Source organism: Thunnus thynnus, chromosome 1, assembly GCF_963924715.1.
Source record: "Thunnus thynnus chromosome 1, fThuThy2.1, whole genome shotgun sequence".
Lineage (NCBI taxonomy): Eukaryota > Metazoa > Chordata > Actinopteri > Scombriformes > Scombridae > Thunnus > Thunnus thynnus.
This window is the reverse complement of record NC_089517.1, coordinates 17,710,803-17,726,720: the sequence shown is the minus strand read 5'-3', so window position 1 is coordinate 17,726,720 and position 15,918 is coordinate 17,710,803. Positions and strand designations below refer to the sequence as shown.

At 41.3% G+C, this 15,918-nt stretch overlaps 1 protein-coding gene across 1 annotated transcript in view; it reads right to left on the bottom strand.

The window, feature by feature from the left end:
* Positions 1 to 14,874, bottom strand: part of syt7b (synaptotagmin VIIb) — a 110,950-nt gene extending 96,076 nt beyond the window's left edge. The window contains exon 1 of the mRNA XM_067587927.1: positions 14,258 to 14,874. Coding sequence (XP_067444028.1) covers positions 14,258 to 14,306 — 49 coding nt within the window. The 5' untranslated portion in view covers positions 14,307 to 14,874. The remainder of the gene's footprint in view (positions 1 to 14,257) is intronic.
* Positions 14,875 to 15,918: the final 1,044 nt, after the last annotated feature.

Below are 15,918 nucleotides of genomic sequence, written 5' to 3'. Positions count from 1 at the left end.
ACATATAAAGGCATCCTTATCAAAATACTTTGTTTGTGATATGTAAAAAAAAAATACTGGCCCATATTTCATCATAAAATTATATCGATATCAGCCTATATGGGCTATATTTGCTATGGTTATGTGCACTTTACTTCACTTTGTGCAATTATTTAGGACGGTAGTCAAACTAAAATTATGTTAGAAGTGTTGTATTATAGTGAGCCAATCAGCAATGAGCAATCTCCATTTTTCTTTCTTATGGTAACCATATAATTATTACACAGTATTAGAGTAATCATATAGTTCCTACAGTGATCACCCTTTCAAACTGAAGCCAAGATCACGATCACCCTGACCACGAAGCCAAGCAAGTCAGATAACACATGTTCATAAACCTCTAACATGGGTTGATCCTGTGTCAGTGTGTCTGTCTGAGAGGGGCAAAAACATCTTGGGCTTAGCATAGCATGACTGTAGAACTATTGGATATTTAGGGGCTTAGATGGCCTAGTCTTAGTCTTTTTTCTATAGTTTAAAACTGTAGATGCATGCAGATATATTAACTCAGCTGTTTGTTCAACCCTTCTTTTCTTACTCTTCAAATCACCTCCGCTTTAACTACTCTCCTCCCCTCTCTCCAAAAATTTCAGTGGAGTGCCATCGTTGCTCTCTTGGCCACTTTCCATCACTATAATTTAAGCATTTTAAATGTATGATGGTTTTGGACACACAGGGAAAATAAAAACAATCCATTAAAAGCAGAGGGAGGGAAATTGAAGGAGAAAGGCAGAGAAATGACGCTGGAGCAGGAGAACATCAGCTTGACATTGATACAAAAATTGATGCGTACGTTGTCACACATCATTGCAAACACAGACGCACACATATGCATGAGCAAACACCCTCATTTACAAAAGGATGGGACCCTCCATTATGTTAACCTGTAAACAAATACACACACACTCATATTTCTCCATCTCATTCCCCTGGGGAGAGGACACTGTATAGATAGCTGATCACAAGAATATGGCAATTACAATCATCAGTGTGCAGGTGGTGGGCGTTTCGTTGTAATGGAAAACATGGGTGACTTATATTGAGAGGTTAGAATGACTGTGTCGAGCCCTACCAGGCTTTTAAAAACACTTTATGTTCTATATTTACATTTATACCTTAAATTGTTTATATAACCTTTTTGTTGCTTCTGTCTCTCCCACAAACACAAATCCACTGAATCCACTGTAAGATAGACAACACACAGCACTGGCCACACAAACAAGACAATAAGAGCCATCCTCCAAGAGTGAGCAGACTACTGATGAGTGAAAGGAGGAGAGAATACATTTTTTGTTGTCAATAGTAACCCAGGGAATACATGGATATTGCTAAAATAAATCATATATCAAAGAGGGAAAGAGTAATGTGTCTGGCAATGGGGAAGGAAATGTACAAAGAAACTGAGGAGACAGATGGGAAAAGTCAAAACATTGAGAAATGTGCATTTTAATGTGACTTGCTCAGAATTTTCTTAAAATAATTCACTGCCTCCGCAACAGCCTGTCCATTCTGTTCCTCAGGAGTCACCTCCATGCCCTCGGTGCCTCAGGAGAAGAAAGCTGGTGCACATCTTCAGCTGCTGCTCAGCGGCCCTGAGACGGACACAGCGGCTTGCACAGTGAACAGGCGCTTAAGACAGCAGATGTCATCCTCGAGGGCTTCGTCCAAGGCAAGCACCTCATCCAGCAACAAAGACTGCAGCCTTTACCACTGGGAGAGAACCGAAAGCCGAGATTTCCAGGCCTCAGAGCAGAGTGAAACTGGCAGCTGAAGGCTGACATGGGGAAGTGGCTCAAATTCTCAAACACTAAGGGGTGTGAGTGCCACTTCAACTGTTTCATGGTAGAGTGGGGCAAAGAGGACAAAGAGAGGGAAGAGGCAAAAATATTAGCTTCAGTAGAAGCTGAACTGATTGAGTCATTTATCAAGTAACAGGACAAACAGTCTACAGACAGCTGTTTAGGCACAGCAGTGCTTTGAGCCATGCTAACTTTAGCATGCTTATGTGCACGTAGTGACAATGCTAACATGCTGTTGTTTAGTCAATATAATGTTTACCATGTTCACCAATTTAGTTTAGCATTTTAGGATGCTAACATTGGCCAATTAGCACTAAACACAAGCTGAGGCTAGTTTTGCAGTTATTTGGACATAAACGTCAAACGTCAGGGAATCACCAAAGTTAGCAAACTATTGGGAGTGATTTAGGTAATGATGTGACTTGCCCAAACTTTCAATAACCTCAGACTGCACAGCTAATCGAGCAGGTTTCTGCAAGCACACAATCCATAACTCACCACAGATTTTACAGACACCAATTCTGGTGGTTAATGTAAGACAAATTTTGACTTTGTTTCCATAACAGCTTCCTTGTCTGTTATGGTTCTGTCCCAGAGTGTCCCTCCACTGTCCACCAGATGCCCTCAGGCTTTTCTGTCTAAGGCTAGACTGAGTGGGAAGTAGGACAGATAAGAGAGGTTGCAGATTATATTTAAGGACCACTTGAGATACTGTTGCTTTCTACATTTACTCTCGTTGGAACTAAGTGCTAAAGTGAACTGAAACACTAGTTATGTTGTTCAGAGCTGCAGTTGTCCTTTAGTTTGATTTATGTTGTTACATGCAGCCTTAATATGCAAGCCACTCTGCTTGACAGACTGATTTATTCATGTTTTTGTCAACAGCAATATATGCTGAAGTTTATTTTGCTGCATGCTCGTTGTGACTTGTGCACTTATTTAAGTTGTGTTTATGTGAGTTCTGGGACGATTTGTGCATGGTTACATTGGGTTTTCTCGGTTTTTGGTTTTCTGTTTGCTCTGTGTTTCCCCTCTGTGTTCCTGTCCTCCACACCTGCCCTGCATCAGTCTTGTTAGCCCTGCCCTGCTCCCAATGTCTTCCCCAGTCAATCAGTTCCCAGCTTGTGTCTGAATAACTGGCCAAAGATTGGCTCAAGGGAGTCAGTTAAACTGAGACAATTCAGTGATTTTCTGACAGCCTGCAGCAATACCATGCCATACATCAAAGGGCCTCAGGTGTTAAATGACTGTGAAGAGAATCAAAAGATGTTCCAAAAACTCCCTGATTGGGTGACCTCTCGCTGGAATCTTCATGTCACAAAGCATTTGCCACAAACTGAGAAATACCCTAATTTCAAGGAGTTTGCTGATTTTATGGCACAAGAAGCAGAAATTGCATGCAATTCTGTGGCATCCCACCATGCCTTGAAGCCTACTGAAGAAAAGCCATCTAGAGATATAAAGCGCCCAAAGGCTAATGTATTCATCACAAATGTGAAAGCGCCAGATAAATCAAGTACAGTGATGAAAATATACAGTGCCGCAGAGAACAGCTCAAATGATTCCAAACAGATCCAAGAAAGTAAACACCTCATTTTCACTCTCACACCCAGTCAAATGCATGTGCTGTGGAGAAAGTTACTCCATCCACAGTTGCCAGAAGTTCTCCAATAAACCTGTGGAGAGAAGGTTCATGTTTGACCTGAATTACCTGTGCTTTGGCTGTCTTAGGAGAGGACACAATTCAAACGAATGCAAGAATAAAGCTACTTGTGGTATATGTAAGAAACATCATCCAACACTACTTCATGAAGACCGTCCTTCTGCTGCTGCAGACACATCTTCTTCTCATGCTATCCAAGCGGAAGAAAACACACTTTCCCTTTCTCGCTGCATAGACAGAAGCCATGGTGGAAGCACAGCCATGATAGTACGCGAATAGATTTCTTCAAACACCACCCCTGAAACAGAGAGCTTAGTTTATGCCCTTCTGGATACATAGAGTAGCAACACTTTTGTAGACCAAGAGGTATGTCAGAAGATGGGAGCAGGTTTAGAGCCAGTCAAGTTAAAGCTTACCACTATGATGGGAAAAGATTCTATTGTTCAGAGTGAAGGCGTCAGTGGGCTTTGACTTAGAGAGTTTTCCTCACAAAGCTTTATCAACTTAACACCTGCCTTTACCAGAGATTTCATCCCACTTGAATGTTCCTACATTCCTACCGCTGAAACTGCCAAAAGGTGGAAACATCTGAACGGAATACCACAGGAAATTAATTGTGAGGTCAGACTCCTGATAAACTACGATTGCTCCATTGAATTGGCACCACGAAAAGTCATCACAGGAGGTGATGATGAGCCATATGCCATCAAGACTGACCTGGGTTTCAGCATCGTCCTCAGCTCACCATGGGTCGTAAAGTCAACAAAGGTGAAAGGACTCTTAGAGGAGAGCAGAGGTGGAGAGGGGCTATGCAGCAGGCTGGAGAAGGAAAGGGAGGGACTTGAGAAAAAACTGAAAGATGCCAGCAGTGAGATCTATCAGTTGAAGTCATTAATCCATCAACAAGAAAAGAAAGAAAAGGTCAGCCCTGAACCTGCACCCTTGTGCTCTCTTCTGGAGGAGGAACTGCGTCAGACTCGGAGTCGACTGGCTCAGATACAGGATGATGCAGAGAGGCAGCAGGGCAGACAGCAGAGAGAGATAGCGTCTCTGAGAGCTGACAAACATCAGCTGGAGGAGAAAGTCCTGGAACAGAGCCGACTGAACAAGGAGAGGAGTGTTCTAGCGGCACACCGAAGGCTGCATCAGGGCAGAGTGTGAGGATCGCCTTAGAGCAGAGTTCAGAGTGGAGATGAATGCCGCTGTTGCTGAGAGCGAGCAGAGAGGGCAGAACCAAGAGCAGGAGCTGCAGATCCCGATAACTGAGCTACAGAGTCAACTGGACAAGCTGCAGGTGGAGAACGATTGTCACTGCAACCTCAAAATTGACAGGTTGAGGATGGAGGTTCAAGAGACCAAGGCGATAAACAAAAAACTGAGGGAGCTGCTGCAGGAGCCCCAAAGCCAGTGTTTAGCTGAGGAGAGACAGCCACACCGTGGAGCTGCAGATGTTAGAGAAACAGGCGAAAAAAGATCTGCTGTCTGAGAGGAAAAGACTACAGACAATGCACCACTTGGATCTAGATAAGCAGTGTGCAGTGTTGACCCAGCAATACACTGAGTGGAGCAGACAGATGACCCAGCGATACATGCAGCAGATAGAGGATCCGCAGGCACAACTACAGGCACACAGACAGATGAGGGCTCCGCAACAGGACCTGAAGCAGCAGAGCCAGTATCAGGTGTTTGAGCTACAGCTGGAGGAGAGTCGCTGTGCCAGGCTGGAGCTGCAGAGAGAGAATGCAACATTGAAGAAACAATTAAAGGGAAAGTCAATACAAGAAAACCCCGAAGCTTGAAGAGGAGGCACAATGTCTGAAAGAGGAGGAGATTCCCCACAATGAGTGGAGACTTGGAAGAGTACTCGATGTTTGTAAATATGAAGATGGACTGGTGCGAAAAGCCACAATACAAATAGAAAATAGAAAGCTAGGGAAAGAGGGTCAATGACTCATTAATCCATCCATTTGTGAATGTCCTATTCATAAATTAGTTGTACTTATAGAAAACAACTAAAATGTGGTCTAATAGAACTAGTCTCTAAACACTTGCCTATGTCAAGAGTTTACAGTATCATTCTTGACCTAAGAGGTTTTTACGGATACCAACTATTTGGTTCTGGAAATTACTAGATTTATTCAAATGTTTGCATAAGGGTTATCATAAATCATAGTAATTTGGTGGGAGTGTAAATGTCTCAGAGACCTGTTTCATTTAGATGTTTACTTCATATGTCTCTGTCATAAATTAATGATTATTTGAGTTCATGCAGTCATTAAAAATGATTAAATGCTTATCAATCATTTATTCTACTCCCTACCTAAAAGTACACATTTTTAAAGCAAACGCCTGTTGAGTCACAGAGCACAGTGAGTGAAAGTTAGCAGGAAAAGTTCAACATGAACATTCGTTGGGTGGCTGATAGCGGTGTGGTCAGTCTCTGTCCATCAAGGTGGGCAGCAGCAACTATGAGTATGATACACATTTGTGCTACATTTAATAGTCCCTGAGAGCTTCTTTGCATTAGCTTATTTAATTGTCTCTCTACTACTACCTGTAATGAATAATTTACCAGTCAAATATAACTGTTTTTGCTGGGGACTGGGATCCACAACTGGATTACATAAAAGTGCAAATATCACTCAGGCAACACTGTTTGTTAGCATTCAAAAGCATTATCATATAATCTCAGACTGATACAATAAATACAAACTGGAGGGTGGATGGAGTGTGTTAGACGATGACGCTGAGGGTCGGTTCAGTAACAGAGAACTGAAAAGGAGAGGAAACAGAATAAAAGAGGAGAGAGGAAATGAAGGGTTGGGGGACTGACAGTGACAGCTACAGTATGCAACCTCTTGAAATCATTGACGCTCCCTCATCAAGACTATTATAAGTCCAAGACTGTCTTTGTATGTGTCTGTGCATGTACATGCACATGTACATGTAAATGTATATGTAAATGTACATGCACATGTACATGCTGACAGTATTCTCTGTCATCCCTGTATTGGCAGGAAGATCCTGTCACTCTGTCTCACCATCTGTTCCTGGCTAGACTGCTGATATCTGTTCTTATAATATCCTGCTCGCCTCTCTCCGTCTAGGTTGGGTGCACACATCTTGTATCTGGACTTTCTCCTATTCTTTGTCATCCATCCATCCATCCATCCACCCATCACTCCAGCCAGCCACACATCCAGCCAGCCATCAATCCTCCACTTAAACAATTAATTTTTCTGTCCTGTTCAATAATATGGGGAGAGCCAAGTTGCACTCTTACTCTCGATGCGACACTGCTCCCTCTCTCCAGCCTCCATTCTGGGCAGGAGAACAAACCACAAATAGCCCTCTGCCTTACTCATCCTGAGAGCCTTTCAGAGTCACACAAGGCCACTGTGGGCTGTGATGGGACTCTCAAAAAATATCTATCTATCCTACCTACCTAGCAAAATAAAGTAACCACCACTTTAAGTTTGTTGTTGTGGGAAGTAGCAGGTTTTGTTACCTCAGTAGTTTAGAGATCAACAATAAATGCTAATCAGATAGCTTGTAAGAACAATGCCATTATCCATGAAGTCTCAGTATTCATTCAGCTGTTGAAAAAGCATGACGGGTGCCAGGGTGCCACAGGGTAAAAACACCTGGGTCATCATCTCAAAAGAGCTGGGTTCAGCTCCAAGCTGCAGTGGCTCGCCAGCAAACACTTGACAACTGTACGCAGGTCATGTTTTTGCAAACCTATCACCAGACAAGAATGTTGAAGTTGCTGGATTATGAGAAACCACAGATTAAGTTCAATAACAACTTTCTTTTAAATCCAATGCAAAGTTCTTTTTTACATTATCTTGGCATGTGCAACTACCATATGGTTAAAGATAGGGGCAGATTTTGTATGGCGAATAAACTACGGTGAACGTATGGTTTGGGTTAGGCAACAAAAACACTACAGATTGTGGTTACAGTTAATAAAAAGGCAAACATCAGGATGTGAATTTGACACTCTTTCATGAAAGTCAGTTGCCCATCCACCAGCCCAACCTGCACACCCTTGCTAACTGCCTCATTTCTTAAAGGGCACACTACTTCCTGCATTGACACTGAACGTTGGCTTTGGGTGTAAATCGTGAGGTGCTGAATCATCCAGTATGTACCCTGTGATACCAGGCTTCTTCTTTGTCACAGTACAAATGTCTCCTACTAGTTGGTTAGAGCACCTCTGCTGAGGAGAGGTGGGATCTTGAGGTGATAACATGAACCTCTGTATGCATTACATCGTCTCTGTAAAGCTCATGGCTTACAGGTGAAAAGAAGTGACAGGCAACACACGACACAAGGCCAAAAAAAGGGAGCTAGGAGAGACAAGGAGTGCAGGAGGAACTAGCCACTCCAAATTGAACCAACTAGGGGTGCAAATTAGCTGTTGAGCTAAATAAAAATTGCCATAAAAATAAGAATCATATGAACAGTATCTTAGGGCAGACATCTTAGTATTTTGACAATACATTGATGTCTGTTACTTAGATCAGACAGAAATAAGGTGCGTGTATGTGAAGATTCAACACTCTATTTCACACAATACATCAACAAATTCGTCATGTATGTTAATTCTATGTACCAACTTAGCCATCTTTTGTCTTATCTTTTCACACTGAGACATTTACATGTTCTGACTGCAAGAAATTCATTATTTTAAAAGATACCTAAATCTAGTGTTATTGTTGTCAGCATTATACCAAACAGAAAAGGTTGTAGAGCATCTTTCTCCAAATCCATAAACATAAATCAGTATCAAAAAAGGCACATGCAGCTTCTTGGTTTCTCCCTTTCTTTCCTCTGTCTCCCCTTTACTGTCTCTGTGTACAGTGTCTGGAGACCAGCCTTGCTTCAATGAGTTCACTGATTAAAAGGCATAGTGTATGTCTCTTTCTCTCTTTTGCTTCCTCTTCAAAGGTACTCACTTCTGGGAGGCATAACATAGATATTCTCTCAAAATCTAGACTGCCTCTCTCTCTCTCTTCCTCTCTGCCTCTGTCTCCAATTATCTATTTCTGTCTTTCTCCACCAGCCCCCTATATCTGCCTGTAACATTTTCAACCCACACTGCTGGTACAGTGGTAGGCTACCTTCTTGATGCAACCTCATCCAGATTCCAAAATCTTCTCCGCCATCTCCGGCCCTCTGCTTTCCTTGCGCGTTACTACTTATCAATAATTGCGAGGCACAAAGCAAAACCCAGACAAGATGGCAAACATGGTCAAGTGAGAGGAGAGAGAAGAAACGCAACCACAGAGAACAATTAGGATGCTGTCTTTAGCATGGGCATGCTGCTGTAACAGAGTTATGTAAGAGCACAGGCATGTCTGACCACAAACCAAATCTAATATACTCACAAACATGATTCATAAATGTACACATACACTAACTCTTGCATTGTATTTGTCTTCCCAAAACAGGTTTAGTATAGGGATGTAAACCAATACCAATACATTATTCAAATATGAGCAGATACAAATAGCATCCAAATTTTTGCAGTTTTAGTAATTTCCTCCACTTGACATTAGACAAAACTGATGAGCTGAAGATAGGGGCCACCTCAAAAGTGCATGCAAAATGGCCATGAAAGCCTTAGCCTTCTCATTCTTCAGAGACAATTCAAAAGGTCCAGATTTTCATCCTCACATCACATGCACAAAAAATTATGCAATATGACCCAATGAGCTATTATTTATCAGTCACTTTCTCATTTAGTTTTAATCACAGAAAATTTGGACAAACCTAAACATTAATTTTGGAATCCTCTGATTACATACACAACCTCCACACAAATCATGTTTGATTAACTCAGGTACTTGGTTGAAATATCTTATTTTGTAAATATTGTTGGCAGCTAAACTTATACCAATGCATATAAGAAGAGACTGTCCTCCCAAGAAGAACAACATACCAGGACAAAATGTCAGCTCAAAAATGACCTAAAGTAATGTTTAAGTGACAGATGACATTTAGCGGCCATAATGACCCGTTTCCAACCACAAGTCGGGACAGTTTTTAAAAAAAACGTAACTACAATCGTCCCCTAACCTTAACTCCATTGTTATTATTGTAGCCATGATGACAAAGGTCACCTAACTTTAAGGAAGTAGTAACCACATGTTTCTCTAGCCGTAACAAAGTGATCATTTTAACCCAAACCATGACCTTTCCCTAAACCTAACCAAGTGTTTTTTGTGCCTAAAACTAATCAGACCTTAACCACAGTGTTGTCACATCATTATTTTTTAACAGTAATTTGTAACAGTTTTGGAAAGCAAATTATATTGTCCTGTTGATGTGTGGAAAGCACTCTTATGTGTTGTTCTGGAGTGGACATGGTCAAACAACGTATTTGGTCATTTAATTTGGACTTGTTGTATAAGAAGTATAAATAGCAGTAGAAACGTTTAATACAGAAAATTAAAAAAAATTTAGGTGACGTCTCACAAATTTTAGTGTGGTATAAATACAGATATCTTATGACAAACAGATACAGATAGTGGCTTTGCATTACACCTCTCATATATATATAAAAAACAAAGCAAAAGCAAAAGAGTCATCTCACATCTTGATTATTTGTTTTTTATTTAGAGCTAATGGTCTGACAAATGTGCTGATGAGTTTCAGCGTGAAGCCTTCATCAGAGAGGAAAAAAGCCTTGTTTTTGTTGATTCCTTCATTTCAAATTGTACACCATGAGGGTAATTGATGTGACAGTTTACTGAAAAATGTATTACTCCAGACCTGCTCACACTACACCGACCCATCTGTGTCTCTCTATGACACATTGTGTCTTTTTATTTGCCTCCCCTCCTGTCTGACTTTGCTATTCAGTCATCATTTTGATGTGAGCCTTTGTCATATTCTTTTTTGGTTGTAAATATGTGTGCAGCTACGTAGAATACAGCAATATTTCCCCTTTCATGGCCTCACCGTCTTGTCCCTGGAGTCTGTAAATCTAAGTGGCCTGATTCCCAACATTGTGGCTCAGAGTTAAACAAGGAATAAAAATACCTTTGTTTCTATTAATTACTGCTCTGTCTCTCCCTTCTCTCTCACAGTATGTCTCAAACCTCTAATAAGATTGCAGCCTATTGGTTTTGAACCATAATATTAATTAAAGGTTTCCTTATGAATCTGAATTCTACTAATATTAAGCAATTATTTCTGACTATTCATGTGCCGGATTAATAATGATCCTCTTTTACACCTTGCATTGAGCCCTTCTTGACACCTGACATTTACACCTGGACTGTTCAGGAGAGATTACAACAACCTTGCAGAAAGACCTCGACAAACCAACTACAAAATACTACAACAGTACAAAATGTATCTCTGCTTTTGCTCCACAATATAGCCATTCCTCTCACTCATCACAAATGTTACTATGATCAACTATCCTCTTCTAAAGAAATATATAACATCCTGTAGATTGCCAGCCTTGTGTTCATTCATACTGTATAGTCCAAGACAGCCTGATCAATATTTGTAAAAAATGAGCTGCTGTTACCGCGAGTCAGAAACCACAGAACTTAGAGCGCATTATGGCATCAAAATTTACAATCATTCACTGACATCAACACAAACAAGCATGAGGATACCTGTTTCATTTTTAACACTGAAAGTATTGACACAAATACACTACAAATAATAGATAATTACACCTACAGAAGCCGCCAGCTGTTATCTTTCTCTAATTTAATGATTCATTATGTGGCTGCTTCAAGTATTGTTTCCTGATGACATTATTGACTCGGGTTTAGTAATTATAAAATAAATTAAATAATTATAAAATTAACAAAAACCAACACACATTGCCTACACACAGAAAAACAGAACAAACACATACTGTATGAGGAGACAGCCACTCACAGCTGCTGGCAGTCTTCAGCTAGCCTAAATTGAATGCCTTTGGACGGTGAGAGGAAAGAGGAGAAAACAGCCGAGCCTGCACGGGGAGAACATACAAACTCTACACAAACACCTTGATGCGATGGTGCTAGCCGTACTGCCCAATCTACAGTATACAGAGATGCCCCAGACAACTGATCCTGCTGAATACACAGCAAGCATTTTGGAAATCAAGGTTTCAATGCACATGATATCTAATATCTATAAGTTCCGCTCAGGCATATTGTTTATTTTCTGCTCTTTATTTATCACCTCCTATCTAAGTACAATTTGAGTAGGAGTTGAAACTATCTGTAGTTTCTGAGCCAACAGGTGGCACAAGATGATGATTTTAACTCTCTGGTTCGAATGTGCACAATCTCAATCTCAGGAATTCTGGAAATAGGGTCACATCAGATTTTACTGATGCCTTCCTGTTCAGCTCTCATAAGAACGCTGAGGTTGGTTCACACAGGTGTCTTTATGAACCTGCAGATTTTTACTTTCATAGGCTCTGGGGTGAAGAGAGGATTTATCACTTGTGTTTTTAAGGTTTTGGTAATTATGTTTCCCTAAAATTAATCTTGAAACATATTGTCTTTGCCACAAAATGTGTTAAATGAATTTCTATGTTGTCCTGACTATGTGTGGTAATTCAACATGGCAATTAAAGCTGGAGGGAGGGCTGTAAAGTCTTTGTAATGAATACAAGCTATTGATTTGATTCATCTTGACTCAGTAGACAGCCTATGAGCAGAAAACACCATCTGTTTCAGTTGGGGGTGTAAGTGGTAGAACAGGCTATAGCCTTACAGTACATTAAAGAAGTTGAAGCATCTTTAATGCTGGACGTCACTTACAGTAAGCTGTTTGTCAGAGTTACTGATTTACACTTTACTGACAAGTGAAAACGGTCACTTTGTTTATGTTCCTCGCAATTAGTGTTTGTTTTGTGCCATCATTGAGTCAGTTTCATGGAAACTCTCTAGTGAAGTTTTTTGGTGTTTTAATGTGGGTCAGTTGTAATTCATAGAGATATCAGCATCAGCACTTGCAGTTATTACTGAGCACTTCATACTATTTGTCCTCTGTATTTTATTGAGCTGTGCTGTATGTGACTGCTGTATTTTTAATGGCTCACTGGACATGAATTTAGTTACTGAATTGAAAACTGAACTGAAGAAGCTCTGTGAAGAGATTTTTCCTTTAATTAATTAGCAGCAGCACTGTCCTTACTGATGTTCTTTATTCTGTTTTCAATTTTTAAAAATTAGAAGTTGGTTCAGTTCTAAAAAACTTTTAGATACTGTATGTATATTCAAAATATAAGTGTCGAGCTTCAGTATCGCCGGGTTCAGTTGTTATATCACCTTTCCTTCAATGCCTTTTGACTTGCACACCTCTCTCTCACACATTCCCTCTCACTTCCAGATGCACAAACATTAACACAGACACTCACACTCTCACTGTCTGTCTCTCTATCTGACACATACTTACAAACACACATACAGGCCTGTCATGCAATCAGTCATGCAATCATGAAATCACTTCTAGTTGCAGATGGTGACTCATCTTTTGTCCCTGGTGAAACCATATCTGGCAACAAGGTTGTAAGACATTTTGAGTGGGGGGACTATGCAGTGTGCCACTATGCAGGGCACCTATCACCACATGGGAATCTCCTCACTAAACAGCATGCTTTACAGCTGGTAAAAACAAAGATATTAACTGCCCATAAAGCTTGACAGTGGTGCATAAAAAATGAAATGTTTTATTCCCTTGCCAGCAATATCACACCATTATCAGCATGCTGCTAAAATGTGAGAAAAGAAAAGAGTTTAGAGAGACATTTACAGAGGTAAAAGTAGTGTTTTTACTATAACAAAAGATTCTGAGCAGAGCTTTGCACTGGTATTTCACTTATTTTACATTTGCACTCACATTTGGAGATCTTTTTTTAATATTTAATTTGATAGACTGATTAATCTGACAGGTAAAGCAGTGCAGATGATGGTCACATTGTACAAACAGCATGTCAATCATTAAAATGGTGCTTAACTTACTCCATGTGGGTGTGGTGGACACAGACAAGTCCTGTTGGTGTTTATTTAACAATGCATAATAAGACACAGGCTGCGTCATGTCGACAGACAGTCAGAAGAAAACCTCGTTCAGCATCAGGTGTTAGTCAGTGACCTCGACCTCAGTTCAAAGATTGGGAGTAAAAATACCCTGTATGGCGCTGACACAAGGATCAGAAGCTATTTACTCCATCATTACTTATCCTGATGGAAGGGTTCGTGTCATTACACACACCGTCTGCTCTCTAATTCTCCCCTCCGACCACAATGTAGGACACACATCCGTGGCGACTCAATTACACACAACAATACAAACACACGCACCTCAAACACGGCAGGCTGCTCATTAGTATGACCGAGAATGGATGACCTTGTGCGTTTCTGCTCAGGCCACCGCGTGCGGAAACGACCGTGGATGCGAACATCCACAGAGGCTCCAGATCGAGCACAACAAGTGCTCAAGTGGCTGTCTCGCTGACACTCACTACATTGCCACCTTGGGTGTATGCAACATCCCTTCTCGCTGCCATGCAGGGCTTTTCTGTGCGTTTTGGTGAAAGGCAGACAGGCAATAACAGAATCACCAGAGCAGTTACCATCAGCTTGTTGGAATGACCCCCAGCATCATTACTTGACATCAACATGAGACACACTCAAGGGCATCTGGCAAACCAACGCGAGAGCTTTGAACTATAAAGGGAGCCTGGATTAAAATTATCCACCGATGGCCGCTGAAATCTTTTGCTCACCTTTGCTGTTATCTTCTTCTCTGTTGAGATGCATGACTCTTCTTAGCATGTACTCATTTAGGCTGTCTTGTTCTTGTAGCAAAGCTGTGCCCTTTTCCAAAGAGTTCCTAAGCTAAACTCTTACTCCACTGTCAGATCTGTGGTCCTCTCCCCGCTTATTGTCTTGTTCGGCTGGCACGCATGGACGCGCCTGCACTTGTGCGTCCTCCTCCCCTTGTTGTGCTGGAGCAGGTAGTCTAGGTGATGTTTGGAGTGTATGGGTGTCTTCTGGCTCTCTCTCTCTCACTTTCTGCCTCCGCCTCTCTTCGTCTCTTTTTCTCAGCCCAGAGTCGCTCAAAGGGATGGTCGCAGCGAAGGTTTTAGGGAGGAGACGGGAGGCAGACGGGCGGGGTGACGTGAAATAAGTCGGTAGGAGGTCGTCTACTCATAGCTGAGGCGAGGAATCCGTGCGCCCTCGCTATTGACCATTTCATCAGAGGATCCCGTCCTCATCACAGCCACACCGACACATTTTGCGCACACTTTCACTTCGAAACTACACATTGATGAGCAGCTCATGACGTCATTTTAACGTTTTAAAATTAGGATATTCATGTGAATAATTAGTATTGGTAAATAGGACATTAACGCTCATAGGCTATTTCCAACCAAATGGACGACTATGGTCATGAAACGCTGCTTTTAGGCTTGTTGCAGCCACCTTTAAAAAGAAATAGTGGTAATTATGACAGGCGATAGGTATCTGTCGCTGCTCAATGAGAGGAAAGGAGCGCAGGTGATAATAGAAGCATGGAAGACTTGCTGATAATTTCACGAGCAGTGACATCAATGATTATTTTTCACAATCAGTCCTGATCATCAGTCATCTTTTTGCCTGTGGCTTTGCTGGGGAATCAATAGTCAGTTGTGTTCTCTGCTCGGACATCCCTTTTACGCACAACCTGGTGAAGTTTTATCTTCTACCTCTCGCTCAGGTGCCTCTATCTCGCTATTCATTAGTGTCAGTCTCATGAGCAGGTTGTGTGCTTTCATTATGATCATCATGCCATCACAGCCAGTAGGCCTATACAGTCAATAAGGCACATTTACTCGCTGTTCACGTTCGCCCGGAGCCGTATGTGTAACACGGCTCACTGGCGGTCTCTAGTGTTACACATAAATCAATGGCAGTCGTGTTGACTGAGAGCATTCCTTCCATCCATTATTATGAGATATTTATAAAGGCAGGATGTCTTCTACTTCACTGGAAAGTCCATTCTCTGTGTATGTGCACTGGAGGTTTCAAGTTTCTACATCACACTTGTGAAAGTTGTGTACTGGGCCAAGATTGGCTCCAAACTAGGTGTGATGTCACGAATCCTGCTCGTAAGTACACACCTCGAACTCAGATTTTCCGTGAGCACAGAAAAACTTTCCACTTTCAGCAGATGAATGTGAAAACAGCCTTCTTGTGTCAAACTCTGAACATACATCATTCTGCACAGTGAAGCTCAAACATCCAACTGTAGGAACAAGAAGAAAAACATATTTTTGAATGGAGGGGGGCAAGAAAAGATAAGATAAGATAAACCAGGGTCAAAGTGAGTGGTATTTTAACAATTAAAAGCTGTTAACATATGAGTGTTTTTATTTAATCACCTTTATTTTAGCATTTATTTTTC